This window comes from Chenopodium quinoa, unplaced genomic scaffold (genome assembly GCF_001683475.1).
Source record: "Chenopodium quinoa cultivar QQ74 unplaced genomic scaffold, ASM168347v1, whole genome shotgun sequence".
Classification (NCBI taxonomy): domain Eukaryota; kingdom Viridiplantae; phylum Streptophyta; class Magnoliopsida; order Caryophyllales; family Amaranthaceae; genus Chenopodium; species Chenopodium quinoa.
Genome location: NW_018745286.1, coordinates 6,773,178 through 6,787,906, shown reverse-complemented (window position 1 = coordinate 6,787,906; position 14,729 = coordinate 6,773,178). Strand labels below are relative to the sequence as shown.

The 14,729-nt window shown below is 37.2% G+C and overlaps 1 protein-coding gene across 1 annotated transcript; it reads left to right on the top strand.

The window, feature by feature from the left end:
• The first annotated feature begins 4,922 nt into the window (after nucleotides 1-4,922).
• Nucleotides 4,923-13,558, top strand: LOC110711973. The gene is made up of 5 exons (XM_021890415.1): nucleotides 4,923-5,078; nucleotides 7,991-8,436; nucleotides 8,531-9,776; nucleotides 9,946-10,092; nucleotides 12,626-13,558. The coding sequence occupies exons 2-5, from the start codon at nucleotides 8,386-8,388 to the stop codon at nucleotides 13,228-13,230; spliced, it is 2,049 nt and encodes a 682-aa protein (XP_021746107.1). The 5' UTR covers nucleotides 4,923-5,078; nucleotides 7,991-8,385; the 3' UTR covers nucleotides 13,231-13,558.
• Nucleotides 13,559-14,729: the final 1,171 nt, after the last annotated feature.

Sequence of the window (14,729 nt, the reverse complement as noted above, 5' to 3'; positions counted from 1 at the left end):
ACATGGTTAAAGACGGATACTTTTCTCCTTAAGGGTTGAGAGCTTGAAGTTTCTTTCACCATATGGTCACATTCTCCAAGCCTATCGACACTGATATATGATCCCTCGTAGTAGATGGTCGAAGTCGATCAAATACAGAAGTTTTGGGAGGGGAAACATCATTCTCACCTTCACCTTCCTTGAGTTCCTCGGCAGTAATGTACTGTGAGGAAGAGGTGTCCACTTTACGCCACACACCAATTTTGATTGGTTTGGGGCGCTGAAACCTTAGGCTTGCCTTGGACTCTTGATAATTAGAGGCATAGTCAAGCAGTTTCTTCTGAGTATCATAGAGTCCGTTGGGTTTAACGTCAATGACTTTACCCATAGGTATTGGGTTTTCAAAGTCATATCTCGACTTTGCCAATAGCTTGTATGCATTTTGGCCGAACTTTGCTTTGTTAAGCTCTTTTTCCTTAGATGACTCTATTGATAACTTAGAAATTTGGGTTTGAGTGCCTTTACCCAATGGTATAGTTGTTTTACTCTTCAAGCTGTAGAGAGTAGTCATCAATTGGCTTTGCTACCTTAGCATCAAGGTTAACCTCTTGACACTCAAAAGGTGATTCCCCCTTCTTGCGACTTGACTTTCGGATGTATCGCAAAATAGGATGACAACGTTGGCTTTTCTTTTATAACAAGCTGAGAGTCACTTTTTTCGTCCACTTCTTTCTTTTGTTATGGTTTCTCCTCAACTGGAGATGTCTCTTTGGCATTTGAAGCTAAAGCATTGCTCCCCTTAGCTTCTCTTTTTCCAGTTGAAAGGACTTGTGAAGGTAGTATCTCACTTGACGCCTCTTCCTCTTCAAAAAACTTGGCGTCAGCAAAGTAAGAATCTGCTTTGCTAAAGGGTTTGACATCCCCATTTATCTTCTTTTCATCCCCACGATAGTACTTGAGACATTGATGGAGGGTCGATGTGAAAACACCATTCTCATGCAACCAAGGGCGTCCTAGCAACATTTTGTATGATGTCTTTGTGTCTATCACATGAAAGAGAGTTGATGAAGTTAATTCTCCCACTGTGAGTTCTAGGCGTATTATGCCTATTGCATGCTAACTGTCAAGGTTAAATCCTTGGATCACTATGTGACCGTTAGATAGTTCATCCATCTTGATTCCCAACTCTGTCATAGTGGATTTTGGCATGATGTTGACAACGGATCCACCATCAACTAAATGCGACTCACTTTTTGTTCACGGATGTACCCCGACACAAACAAGGGTCTATTGTGGGGTTTTGACCCCATCAACAAGTCGTCATCTGTGAAAGTTAAGGTCGTATTGCACGACACACATTTTGTGGCATCCTCCGCAGGTTCTCCAGCATTTTTCACCTTATCGGCATACAACTCTGGGTGTTGAAGTGCAAGAGACAAATGTTGACACATTTCTTTAGGCAAATGAAAAATTTGCCTCTATTTCATGCGTGACGGAAGAGCATCCAAGACAGTAGATATTTTTTGGTCTACTACCGACTTAGATTGTTGTAAAGTTGATTCTGTTGATGTTTCATTATCAACTTACTCCTCTTCACTTTCCACAAAGGAAAGCGTATTCGCCGTAACCACAGTAAAGTAGTCTTCTGGGAAATATTCCTCCAAAGTTACAGGAGACAACAACTCTTGCTCAAGCAAATCAATAGGGAGGACCTTTTGCTTACTGTCCTCTTTCGATTTCTTTTTCCCTTTTGAATGCTTAGACTTTCTCTTCTTTTGTTGCTTTCTTCTACGATGCGAAGGTTGTGGTTTAGGATTATGCACTTGTTTTCTTGGCCTTCTCCTTGTCACCAATGTCCACCCTTCGTCATCGTCTTCATTTTGGGAGTTATTATGTGTAAGGTGTTCAACCTGGAATGAGACTTCACGTCGAATAGGTTGACTCTCCACAAGTATGATCATAGGCTCCAAACTTCCAAATTGCAAAGTTTGAGCCTGAAATAATGGTTCAATAGCTATTGAGGCATGATTTGATGTCACTGGCTCCTCGACATCTAATTCGATTGTCCCATCCTTCGCCTATTGCATACTTTTCTCCTTAAGTGTTATACACTTTTCAATAGGATGACTGATTAACCTATGATACATATAATAATTGGGATCAGATGTCTTGCTCATTTGCTCAGGGCGCTTTAACTAAGGCAACTCAATGATTTTGTTTTCAAGCAATTTGTCTAACATGGAAGACAAGCCAGAGTCTGGGAAAGGGTATTTCTTAGCTTGAAGCTCTTTCAAAGTGGGTTTATCTAGCTTTTTTAACAAATCTTGAGGATGAACCCTTACTTTCTAATTTCTTCTTCCCTGAAATCTTGATGGGTGCAGAAGAGGTAGTCACAGACAACGTCTCCTTGGTTGAACTTTTGGAGGACTTGTCATTTTTATGATACTCTTTCTTTTCTTTCTTGCTTCCGAAGAAACCTCTTTCTTCTTCTTGTTGTAGGTGAACGAAAGCTCCATGTCATGAGCTCTTGTTGCCAACTCTTGAAAAGATCCTGGCTTGATGCCCTTTAGGATGTAATGTAGTTCCCAACTCACCCATTAATACATATCTCAATGGCAGAGGTTTCAGTCAGGCGATCTTTACATTCCAAACTTAGAGCACGCTAGCGGTTAATGTAGTATATAACTGACTCTTCATCCCATTGCGCAGTTTGTGTTAGCTTAGTCATGCTAACGACACACTCAGTGCTAAAGAATCGACCCAAAAACTCCATTTCCATTTGATCCCAACTGTCAATGGATTCAGCCTCTAAGTTGGTGTACCAGTCAAAAGCGGCTCCCTTAAGAGAACGAACAAATTGTTTAACAAGCTGGTCACCCCTAGTACCACCATTGCTGCATGTCTCTATGAAGTGTGCAATATGTTGTTTTGGGTTACCCTTTCCATCAAAGAGTTGAAATTTTGGAGGTTGGTATCCGAACGACATTTTCAGCTCATCTATTCTCCTAGTGTAAGGCTTCACATAACGTCGGCTATTGTATAAACCTCCCCCTCCAAGTTGGCTCTTGACAGCATTGGCTATCATAGCTTGAACTTGTTCAGCGGTGATTGAATTGTGTAGCCCATTTGGCTTTAATCCCATCGATTTTACTACTACTATCTGAACTACCATCGCTTTCAGTCTCAATCGGTCGTTTCTCAGGCTTCTTTGTCAAAGCAGCAATTTGTTTATTTTGCTATTTTATTTGAGCATCTTTTTCCTCCCCATCTATTTTCAGCTGTTCAATGATACTGCTCATTTCAGCTAGTTGTTCTTCGACCGTCTTAGTATGCGTCATCATAACATTAACAACAGTAGGCTCAGGTGAGCTCACACTAAATTCATTGTCATGTCCTTCATCAAAGTGATCAAAGGATGAGTTTGTGTGGATGATAGGCTCGAACGAACCAAACATAGGACTCTCACGTGGACCTTGAGTGGAGGACGTGACAGACCTCACAGAAGCAGCAGAACAAGCACAACTTTTTCGGGCTTTGGTTGGGACTAACGCGGCACGCAAGCTTGTTGCGGCGGAGTCAACAGAAGTTTTCTTTATCCCATCCCTCTAGTAGAGATGCCCCAGTTTGGCTTTAAGCATTTCAGCTAACTCTACAGCCCTTTGTTGAGCTGTAGCAGAGGTCCTTTAAGCGACAATATTCTTTGAGGCCATTTCAAGATTTTTTTTGAATGTGCGGAAACAGAGATGAGAGGCAGAGATAGTCCTACCGAGCGTGCCAAATTTGTTTAAACAAATTTCGAGCCTAAATAAATAAAGACGGGAAATAAAGTAACAAATGAATTTATATTAATATTTGAATTACGTACAATCTCTGTATAACATTTTATAATATAATAAGCTAAGTCCTATACTACTATTCCGCAGCTTGACGATGACACGTGTGTGACACCTGTAGGGTGACGTGTAATGACGTCGACTTGAGTTTGAATGCAAGGTGATGTTAGACGATGTCAACCTGTATTCAAGGGTTTTGTTTGAATACACCTGAACAAGGGCTTATGAAGCTTAATCCCGTTCAAATGTGTTTGAATGTACAAGTCGGCATGAATTTGATGTGCTTATTGACTTACTTCAGAGATAATTCCGTTTGAGTTTATGAGCTTTTGGAATAATAATTTCTGGATCCCTTCAACTGATGGAAGAATAATGTATTTATAGAATATGAGAACTCCTTGAGTGGACTTAGTAGGTTTGGGCTTGACCCATTTTATGACTTAGAAGTCTTTTAACCTGGTCCGTTTGATTTATTTTATAACCCGAATTGCATTTGATTAATTCGGATTATTTATTTAGGTGGGCCAAAATATCTAAATGGATCATTCATATGATTTTAACCCAAATTAATTTATTTAATTTAAATGTAAAACACTGAAAAAATTTCGGTGTTTACAGCACCTACCTGTATGTACACTCGGGTTGGTGCATAAAAAATTGTTCAAAACTTCATTTTCTCTCACAATGTTCCATGGCTCTTTTTCAAAGCATAATACTAGATTTTGTTTTGATTATGTGGTTATAAAATCATTGGCGAATATTATTTTATCAACATGCAAAAATTATAAAGATTTTTAAGCGACTTTTTTTTTGGGTGTTTAGAGAGCCACAAGGGCAAGTGATAAGAATCGATTCCTGGATCTCGGGGAGTTTTTTTTTTTTTAAATAGAAGATTTTGAAGTGTTTTAATAAATAAAGAAATAGAGAAATCAATATCAATAAATAAAGTTCACAACTTGCTCAGCTGAATCTTCCGCCTGTCTCTCGTGCCTCAAAAAATCTTTTACTAATTAATTAATTTATTTATTTTTTTGTTGAAAAAATCTACGATTTTAATGATATGGTTAGTTTTGGAGCTTCCGATTTGGACGGCGGAAATTAAATTGACGAAATTAAATAAAAAAAAAAAAAAACCCAAATAAAGCAAGAAATTTTGGATTAAATCTGCTTTTCGTCATTTTTCCGCAAAGTTGAGAATACCCTTTTTCTCTCGGCCTCTTCTTCCTTTCTCTCTCTTTTCATTGGATAAAAACTGGCTATCAACAGGTTTAATTTCTTTTATTTTTTCTCAAGTTATTCAATTTTATGTTATTCATTTGTAGTTGAATTTGTTATTAATATATGATGATTGTTTAATTTATTGTTCAATTAATTTCCAAGATTTTATGGTATGATCGTGTTTTGGAGGTTGATTTTCTTTCATTATTTTTGATATAATTCTTCTTTGTTTTTGTTATATACTTATATGTGATTATTAATCATATGATATAAACGTATATGTTTTTATTTATGTAGATTTGAAATTGAATGTTAAAGTTTTCTTTTGATGAAATGGGTTTTATTTATTTGTTGTATGATGTATGTAAATTTAATACGAAGTATATGTTTAATCTTTCGTATTTTTGGTTACTTGCGATTGGATGTTTTTAGGTTTTGCTAAGGTAATTGCTAATTGAATTATTACCGGAGATTACTAAGTTTGTTTAATATTTCAGTATGTTTGAAATATTGCTGATTCCTATTCAGTAAGTCATGTTGGTAAAAGAATGTAATTGTATCGGTAATTTAACCAGGATTCGAAATTAACATAGGCGGGTTTTGGATTTGACCTAGACATTGTTCTGAATTTGACTTAGGCTGTGTTTTGATTTTGATTTAGACCATGTCTTGGATTTAACCTCGGTCACGAACTTCTACCATTAACTCATTAAGTTGGTTGTTTTTATCCTTACATGATTATTAATACTTGCTATTACCTAGAGAGGTGTGAGAATGAGTGGTTATGAGGATTAAAGGAGTGAAAACGGATAGTTGGTTTTGGTGATAATTATCATGAAAATAATAACTAGATTATTGGTTTGATCATTGAAAGGATAAAGAATTAAAGATTAATGAAGTGTGTACTATCTATGTAGAGGATTTGAAATTTGTCGAGTTGGAGTGGTGTTTTGTAAGCGTTTTTACATGGGCAAGGTTTGAAATGGATAGTTGGTGTTGGTGATAATTATCATGAAAATAATAACAAGATTATTGGTTTGATCATTGAAAGGATAAAGAATTAAAGACTAATGAAGTGTATACTATCTATGTAGAGGATTTGAAATTTGTTGAGTTGGAGTGGTGTTTTGTAAGCATTTTCACATGGGCAAGGTTTTGGTGTCAACTTGTCACAGAGTTTAGGTTGGATACTTGGATGAACACCTTCACCTTATAAATACTTTTATAACCAAGGAAAGGACACTTAGAAATGCATTTGATCTGCATATTTTAATGGCCTGTCAAAAATTTGCAAAAGTGAATGCTTCATGTCAACCTATCCCAAACATTTCTAAATTCTAACCTATAACTGAGAATTTTAATATCTGAAACAAATTTTTTTTTAAACCTGGATTTCCTTAAAATCATTGGGCTTTGGTGATGGTCATAGTTAAAGTATCTAACCTGAAATTATTATGTTATGTCTTATATGCATGTGGAGTTAATGTATAACAGTCAAAGGTTAATTTGTTGAACTTTCTAGGATATTTAATATAATTCCACATTTTATTATCATCTGGTGTGTTGTTTCAGCTCTCTTTTTTCCATGTAAACTTGCTCTTAGACTTTGCTACAATCCAAATAACGATATATGAGTGATAGAGATTCAAATAACGAGGATAATCAAAAGATGTTATGGTCCTCTGTGTTTACCTGAACCTAAATCCACTCTGAATTGACCAACCCATGATTGACAAGTCAAAAATACAATACTGAATACAGACTAGTGACGGTGAATGTAGTAGTTCATGCACTCTGTCAATCTTAGAATATATACAATCAATGATGCACGGGTACGCCAAAGTGTAGCCGTTTCCTGTACCGGGGACGTATCGGGGACGGGTACGGCCCAAATACGTCCCCATGGAGTACCCTCGAAATGTGGTACGGTAAGCTATTTTGGGGACGGCTGGTAGGAGCTCTGGAAACGTCTTAGGGACAGATCCTCTTCTATTCCGACATCCCCACTACAAGCCCAGCCAATTTTTTTTTTAAAAAAAAACCCAAAATTCACTTACATTAGGTTGATTTCTCAAAAACCCTAGAAATTAAGAGGCCAAGATTCCTTGATTTCTTGTCGGCGACCACCTGCTACGACCCATGAGGCCACGATTCCTTGCCGGCAACCACCTGCGACCCACCCCGACATCGGAGACCGGCGAAACTTCTATTTACTTTACCTTCTTCTATTTCTACAGTTCTACTTCTTATTTTCTCTCTCTTCGACTTTAGCTGTAGCAGTACTCACTTTTTATTTTTATTTTTAGTTTTGGTTTTTATTTTTAATTTTTAATGGTTATGTGATTATTTCATTTTTTTTTCCTTTTTTCTTTCAATTCATTGTACGGACAGTAGCCTCAATAGTTTTGTGCTTTGTTATTTATTTATTTTTTTTCATTTAAAATGGTTATGATTATCATGTAATTATGTGATGAAGATGTTACCTTAAGTGGATTATTTTTTGTATGGATTTTTTTAATTATTTTTTTGAAACTTTTTATAGATTTATATTCTGCTTATTTTTTTTGCCGTATCCATGCCCGTATCCGTATCTGTTTTTGTCCCCATATCCGTTTCTGTGCAACCTAGTATACAATGTTTGCTCTTTTGCTGTGTCATGTCTCTCGGAAGTAGTTATGAATATGAGAAATCTATTTGTATTGATCGCATTAATTGCCTGTAGTATTTGCATTTTGTATCACCATTTAAGCATTTATTTTTATTTTTTTTTTATCCATATTTTTGTTTATGTTTTGATATTATGTCATTGACTTGTTTATAGTAGATGCTGGCTTCTTAGAGGAAAAGTGCTGAGGCCACTTAGACAGTAAAGGCTGATATTACTTTAACATGGAGAAATGTATAGGAGAAAAGTATAGTTACATAGAACTCAACTGTTCAATTTCAATGTTTCTATTTAGGTCTCTGCTCATCAACAATCTATCTGTTGTATCTGCTTGGGATTCAGCTTTCCGGCTTAGCAAAGATTTTCAATCACTCTGGCAGCTGCAACCCAGTCAAAGCTTTCTCGTACCACCAAGCGGGTGTGGGGTACTAATGACCGTGTGATTGTGCTCTGTGTTTTGCGAAGATCAAGGTCATCTCATATATGGAGATTGTGCCGTACTTCTGAGGGTTTATCTGTTGATTATGGCTAAAGTTACCACCTGTTAAGTCTTTGAATTGTGCTAGTGGGCTATTTGGAGTAATTTTGAATTTGACTATGTAAATAAGTTGGTCATTCTTAGCTCTGTGATAATTTGATTGATTGTTCAGTAGATCTCTGCTCAGTGCTGCAAGCCTGTTAGTGTATTTAATGGGTCGCTTCTCATGCTTCTACAGACACGCTCCCGGTCAAAAGCAAAAGGTTAGTATTAAAGTTTTTGGGAAAGTTTTTGGTGTTTTTTTATTTATTCTTATAACTGTCCGTATTTTTTTATTTTATTTTTGGTGTTCCGCAGAAATCAGCCCAACCTTCATTTGAAGCAATGGTCAAGACGCTGCAACTTGGTTCTCAAAATAATGCATCAGCACACTCTGTCAATCCTTTAACCATGCATGAATTTCATATAGGGAAAAGTGAGGCTAGTGAAACTGAGCATCTTACATTGGCCTCGCGTAGTTGGAAATCCGGAGAAGTAAAATGTGATTATGATGTTGTGGACTCTATTCACTTTCAGACAGGGAATATTAGAAGAAGTCTCTCTGTTGGTTGTGAATTAGAAAAAGAAAGAATCTTTGGTGTCAGTAATGTTGATGACTGCAATGATCAGGAGTTTTCTTTTGAAGGGTCACATGATTGTGATGAGGTTGTTGATGTATCACCTACAAATGATGCCAGGAGTCAAGGGATCTCCTCTCCTGATCGGAATCATGAAGCTCCTTGTACGCTGTACCCCGATATTAGTTCTGATATGGGTAACCAAGCGTTAGTCTTAGCTGTTTATAACCCTCAATATTTGAATAAGGAAGGTCTTGAAGACACTCATCGCTCATTGCATACGGGGGCTCCTGATGGTTCTGGTCAGAATTCTCCTACTCAATCCTGCATTTCTAAATCGTACTCTATGCCAAATTTTGGGTCTATGTCTCCAACTTCTCCTGGTCTTTCTGCCTGTGTCATGTTGACGTCTCGTAATAGATCTTTTGAGGATCTTAAAAAGCTCTCTGTCGACAATGAAAATGTTTCAGCTCATAATGCAGAGATTGTTGGACTATGCAAGGATAATAATTTGTACTGTCCTGAGAATTTTGATGGAGAAAATGCTGTTTTAAATGGTTATGACTCTTATGATTATGGTTGTTCAAGCAAAGACTGGATAGTCCCAATGCCAGATGAAATTGGCGCAATGGGACATGGCCAGGGCAGCTCTTCATCTGATCCCTGGGGTGACTTTGCGAACAGGGAATTTAAGACCAAACTCATTGAGGATTGGGTTATTGATCTTCAGCACTGCAGCCCCATAGAAGAGACCAATGAAGTGGCTGATTCTGGTAATGATGTAAAAAGAAGATCTGCATTCTTGGATGGTATGGATAAAGTGGATATGAATCTATACCCAGGCATGGAGGCAGCAAAAAGATACATATCTTCTCTGAATGCCACAACGACCACTGCACAGCTGGCAAATCATGGTTTGGTTGTAATCCCACTTCTCAGTGCATTTGTTGGCTTAAAGGTTCTAAATCTATCTGGGAATTCTATAGGTTGGTGAAGCACAATTGTTGTGATCTACTTTAATCATCAGTATCTTTACCAAATTTAGCTTTTTTGTGCTGAGTTGTACTTTGCTTTGCTTTTCACTATCTCTTTGCTTCTGGTTTCATTCTTCCTTTGCTACGTTTATTGTAGTGATTTTGGTTGCTTGTGTTGCAGTGAGAATTACTGCCGGTGCTCTTCCTCGAGGATTGCATATGTTGAACTTGTCCAAAAACAAGATATCGACCATTGAAGGTTTAAGAGAGCTTACAAGACTTCGCATATTAGACCTGAGTTACAATAAAATATCCAGAATTGGACATGGTAAGTTTCTACTTGGCATGTGGCTTCTTAGAAATGTCTTAGCTTTTCTGCACAGTTGCTTATAAAAACCAGATATCGACCATTGAGAAGGTTGGATTAAGCATTTTTTTAAAACAAATCACTAAAACTGTATGAGGGTGAAGAGGTCTTTTTTTTTTTCCATTGAGTAATAAAATGGCAAAAAGGTATGGATGTGATATAAGTTAGTGTACCCCTTTTTTGTGAAAAGGTATGATGGGGGTATGTGATGTAGATTTAAACCCCTAACTTAATAAAGAATCTAAAATCACACAAGTAAAACTACTCTTGGAACGAATTCAAGACCACTCAAACTACTTAGACTACTCCTAGAACTAAGTATTTTGATGAACAAAATTTAGACTACTCCTAGAACTAAGAATTGAACGTTCTAATTATCAAAAAAAAACTCCTTGAATTGAAAACTAGCAAAGCAAAGTTTAAACATAGTTAAACAATTTGTATTAAAACAATCTGATTTTTCTATATCTCCCTAACGGTTAGTTTGGATTGTATGAAATGGAGGGAAAGGAAATGGACAGATGGGGTATCTTTCATTTGGATAACAAATGAGGAAGGTAGGGAATTGGAGGGGGGAGAAATGGAAGGATTAAATTGTAGGAAATTGATCCCTCTAACAATGGAGAGATTTGGAAGGAAAACTCACTATTTTTCCTTCCCCTCCTCTTCTCCTCCTCTTCTCCTCCCTCCCCTTTCCTTATCCAAACACACTATAAAAGCCACGAAAATACCTCCTATTTATAGGAATAAGAGGCAACTACTTCTACACCTACAAGGATTAGGACAAATAACTACTTCTTATTAGAATAGGAAAACTAATTCTTAACAAATTCTAATTAACTAAAAACTTTCCTAACAACCTTAGGAAGTTTATAGCAACTAAATAACAGAAATTCAATCTTATCCTAAGTGCTTAAATCAAGAAAAACCCTTTCAAAGTTCCAAGTGAAAGGTAAAAACTTGCAAGAAAAACTCTAGAAAAAAACTAAGAAAATCATCTATTTCATCTCGCCGTCGTCAGACCACCACATGCGCCGCCACAGGACACGCGCCTGACTGGCGTGTAGCTGGGCTCATGGCGGGGGGACCCGGCGCGTGGCACCCAGGACAGTGCGTTGCCGCTGCTGTCTTTGATGGAAGGGAACAACTCTTTTCTTCTTCCTTGTTAAACAAGCATGTAACCCATCCTTGATTCTTCTCTCCAAGTTCGAACCCTACTGGACTTAAAATCAATGTAATTGGCTCTTCAAAAGAATTCCCCTCTTGATTCACATCAGTATGCGAAATAATTGCTTTTTAAATAGCAAGGTTGGCTTTTGTAGCACTCCCAAACCCATTCTTGAATAAGACTTGTTTATTTGCATGAAGTGGGAATGTGATTAGTTGTTGGCAGTGCTACCATCCTTTTTTAAGTAGAATATTATTTTGTAACTTGTTGAAAGTAGTTTGATTCCATTAACTTTTGATAAAACAAGGGTATGCAATCAAGAAAATGATAGAGGGGAAAGTAAAGTAAAACCCTTAGATTTACTATGTTTGTTTAAAGAGACGAAAGGGAAAAAAATAATAATAATAACAAACCATCAACACTACCTCCTTCCTTATCAACCCATATCCACCTCTACAAGACTAGAAACAAACTAACTCCACCCCATTTAGTAGAGCACCACCTTACCTTTGCATTAGAACACTTCCTTTGCCTCACTCTTGCACCACCGCATCTCATCGGAGCACCGCCTCTATCTCTTTTTCCCTCTTAGATCTAGTATTTTTTAGAGTGGGGTGGGTGGATTATATTTTACGGGGGTGATGGTGGGTTTTTGGGTTGACTCTTAGATGGATTTTGTGGGTGATGGATAGCAAAGTGGTGGTGGTTAGGGTGGTGAGGTGGCAGTGGTGAGTTGCGGTGGTGGATTAGTTGCAGTGGTTAGTTGGTGATGGTGGCAGTGGTGTGATGTGATGGTGGCTAAGAAAAAAGAATAAGGGCATGTTTGGTAAGAGTGTGTTTTGTGTTGGAAACAGATTTAATTAAATCATTATCGTTACCAAGTGTTTTGTTAGAAGGCTTGAGTAACAATTACCATTACCTAGGGGTAATGGTTTCCACCTACTTGTTACCTCTCTAAAATCTAAGGTAACAATTACCCTTACCCACCTTGAACAAAAAGGAGTTATGTTTTAGTGATTCCTTTTCATAGTTAAACCAAACAAATAAAAAGGTTAGTGTTAAATGATTCATTCTCTCTTATTTGTTTATTTTCCACTCTCATTCTCATATTCTTACTTAATGCCGCCTAAATACCTAGTGGGGATCAGATAGTCAACTTAGAAGACTTTGAGAAAACATAGTAAATTTCCTAATGGGTATATAATTTTCCGCTCTCGTGATGTTATGATACCGTTTCTGGATGTCTGTATTTATTGTTGCTGTTTTCCCTTGCAAAAACTTATATTGTGTATTTCATGTGCACGTTGTTGTGGTCTGATTTTGAAGGTCTTGCATCATGCTCCACTTTGAAGGAATTATACTTAGCTGGAAATAAAATCAGTGAGGTGGAAGGTTTACACAGGCTTTTAAAGTTAACTGTTCTTGATTTGCGGTTCAACAAGATTGCTACTTCCAAATGTCTAGGACAACTTGCTGCTAACTACAATTCCTTGCAAGCTATTAGTTTGGAAGGAAATCCTGCCCAGAAAAATGTCGGGGATGAGCAATTGAAAAAGTATCTACAGGGTCTACTTCCCTATCTGGCTTACTACAACCGGCTGAATATAAAATCCAGCACACTGAAAGATTCCTCAGATAGGTCTGTTCGACTGGGTATTTCAGACCGGGGACTTAGATCTGATCACAAGTCTTCCTCACGTCGTGGAAGTGGCGCTCCAAAGCGATCAACTCATTCATCTACACATGGGCAGAAGGGTCAATCATCAGACTCTCTGAGGCAATCTAAAGGGAAACATGTGCTGGTTCCACCAAGTGGGGCAAAACCGAGTCACCGCCATAATAACAATGACTTTTCCAACAAGCTTCTAAGTTTGAGATCTGGTCTCTCACTCCACAAAAGTCGAAGTGAGGGCACTCTCGCTGTACTTTAAGTTCCTCTTCTACTTATCAAACCTACCAGGAGTAAGGTCCCTTCTATTGTCTTTTGCATGGAATTATATTTGTGGTTTTGCTGGTTTTTGATATTTTTTCTAGTTGCTCAAGTTTTCATCTTATGCGGTGCAAGAGCATCACGAAGCTGGTGCCTTCTTAATAATAAAAATTTGCTACAATCATAAGACTTTCTAGCCATTTTTTAGCTATTTATAGTCTATATTTTTACCGTTTGATTGTGGCCATTGTGATGGAGTATGAATCGGATGCTAACTGAAAGAACATTTATATGCTTGGTTTCTGCATGAAAGCTGGAATTTTGCTCATTACAGTTTACCGCTAGTCAAAAAATTTAGTAGTTTCCCTTTGCACATAACTAAAGATATGCAAGTAGCTGTTTAACCCATAAAGTGAGCAGCTGAAGAATTTATACTAATTATACTAATGGTAAGTAATTGCAGGAAAATTTGTCAAAAATAAGCAAATCTTTACTTGGTCTTCCCAAAATAAGCAAACTTATTAATTAACCTAAAATAAGTTGACTTTTAATGGGTGTTTTCTTTAAATAGGTCATATGACCTACAACCTTCTTAATAGGTCACTTTTAATTGTCATTAAAAAAAAATATTCCTTCTTAATAGGTCACTTTTAATTGTCATTAAAAAAAAATATTCCTTCTTAATAGGTCACTTTTAATTGTCATTAAAAAAAAATATTATTTCAATTTAAAAAAAAAAAAAAACAAAAAAAATCTACCCCATCGCATATTTTGCTCTCGCCACCCCACCCCTATCCCTTACCAGAGTAACAGCCATAACACCACCACACAATTGCACACCAGCCTCCGTCCACTCCCCCAACGCCGCCCCTTCCCACCACCATCCATCTCTCCTCCTTCCTCTAACGCACTTGCCCGAACCACTTGCCCACGCCTATCTGGGTTTCAAATTGTGATTGAAAGTGAGGCGCTTTGTTGCTATCGTTGTCTAATTGTTATTGTTGATAGTATGAGTGTGAGTTAATGTCTAATTCTGGCGGTTTAGAGGTGGGGATTAGAGTAGTTGCTGTTGTTGGTTATGTGATTAAAAACAATGCCTAACAACCTTTGATACTAGAAGTCCAAATAGTACTATATATATATATATATATATATTTTTTTTTTTTTACAACAGAAAAGAAGGCTAACTCCCAACAGACTCGAGATTACAAGAAAAACAAGAAGAAAGTTTAGCTCTCTTTACTAAACTAACTCAAGAACTACATCGGGGAGAGGGGATACAACTTTCATAACCTGTTTGATGATATAAATACGGAAAATGACTAATTCTATCATAAACGCTAGCCATAAGGTGCTCTGAGCTTGTTCCTTTACGCCTTTTGGACCTGCAAAAACGAAACCTGGAATATATTTTACCTTTCTGGTTCTTCACCCTTAACTTGTGAGAATTCCCATGCTTCCTTGTCTTGGCAGAGAACACGTAGGTAAATGGTGAAGGAT

Bases quoted from the DNA above. Each gene is read 5' to 3' on its own strand.
- LOC110711973 (XM_021890415.1), top strand. From the start codon at position 8,386: ATGGGTCGCTTCTCATGCTTCTACAGACACGCTCCCGGTCAAAAGCAA. The intron at 9,777-9,945 runs GTTGGTGAAGCA...CTTGTGTTGCAG, and splicing joins TCTATCTGGGAATTCTATAG to TGAGAATTACTGCCGGTGCT. The intron at 10,093-12,625 runs GTAAGTTTCTAC...CTGATTTTGAAG, and splicing joins AATATCCAGAATTGGACATG to GTCTTGCATCATGCTCCACT.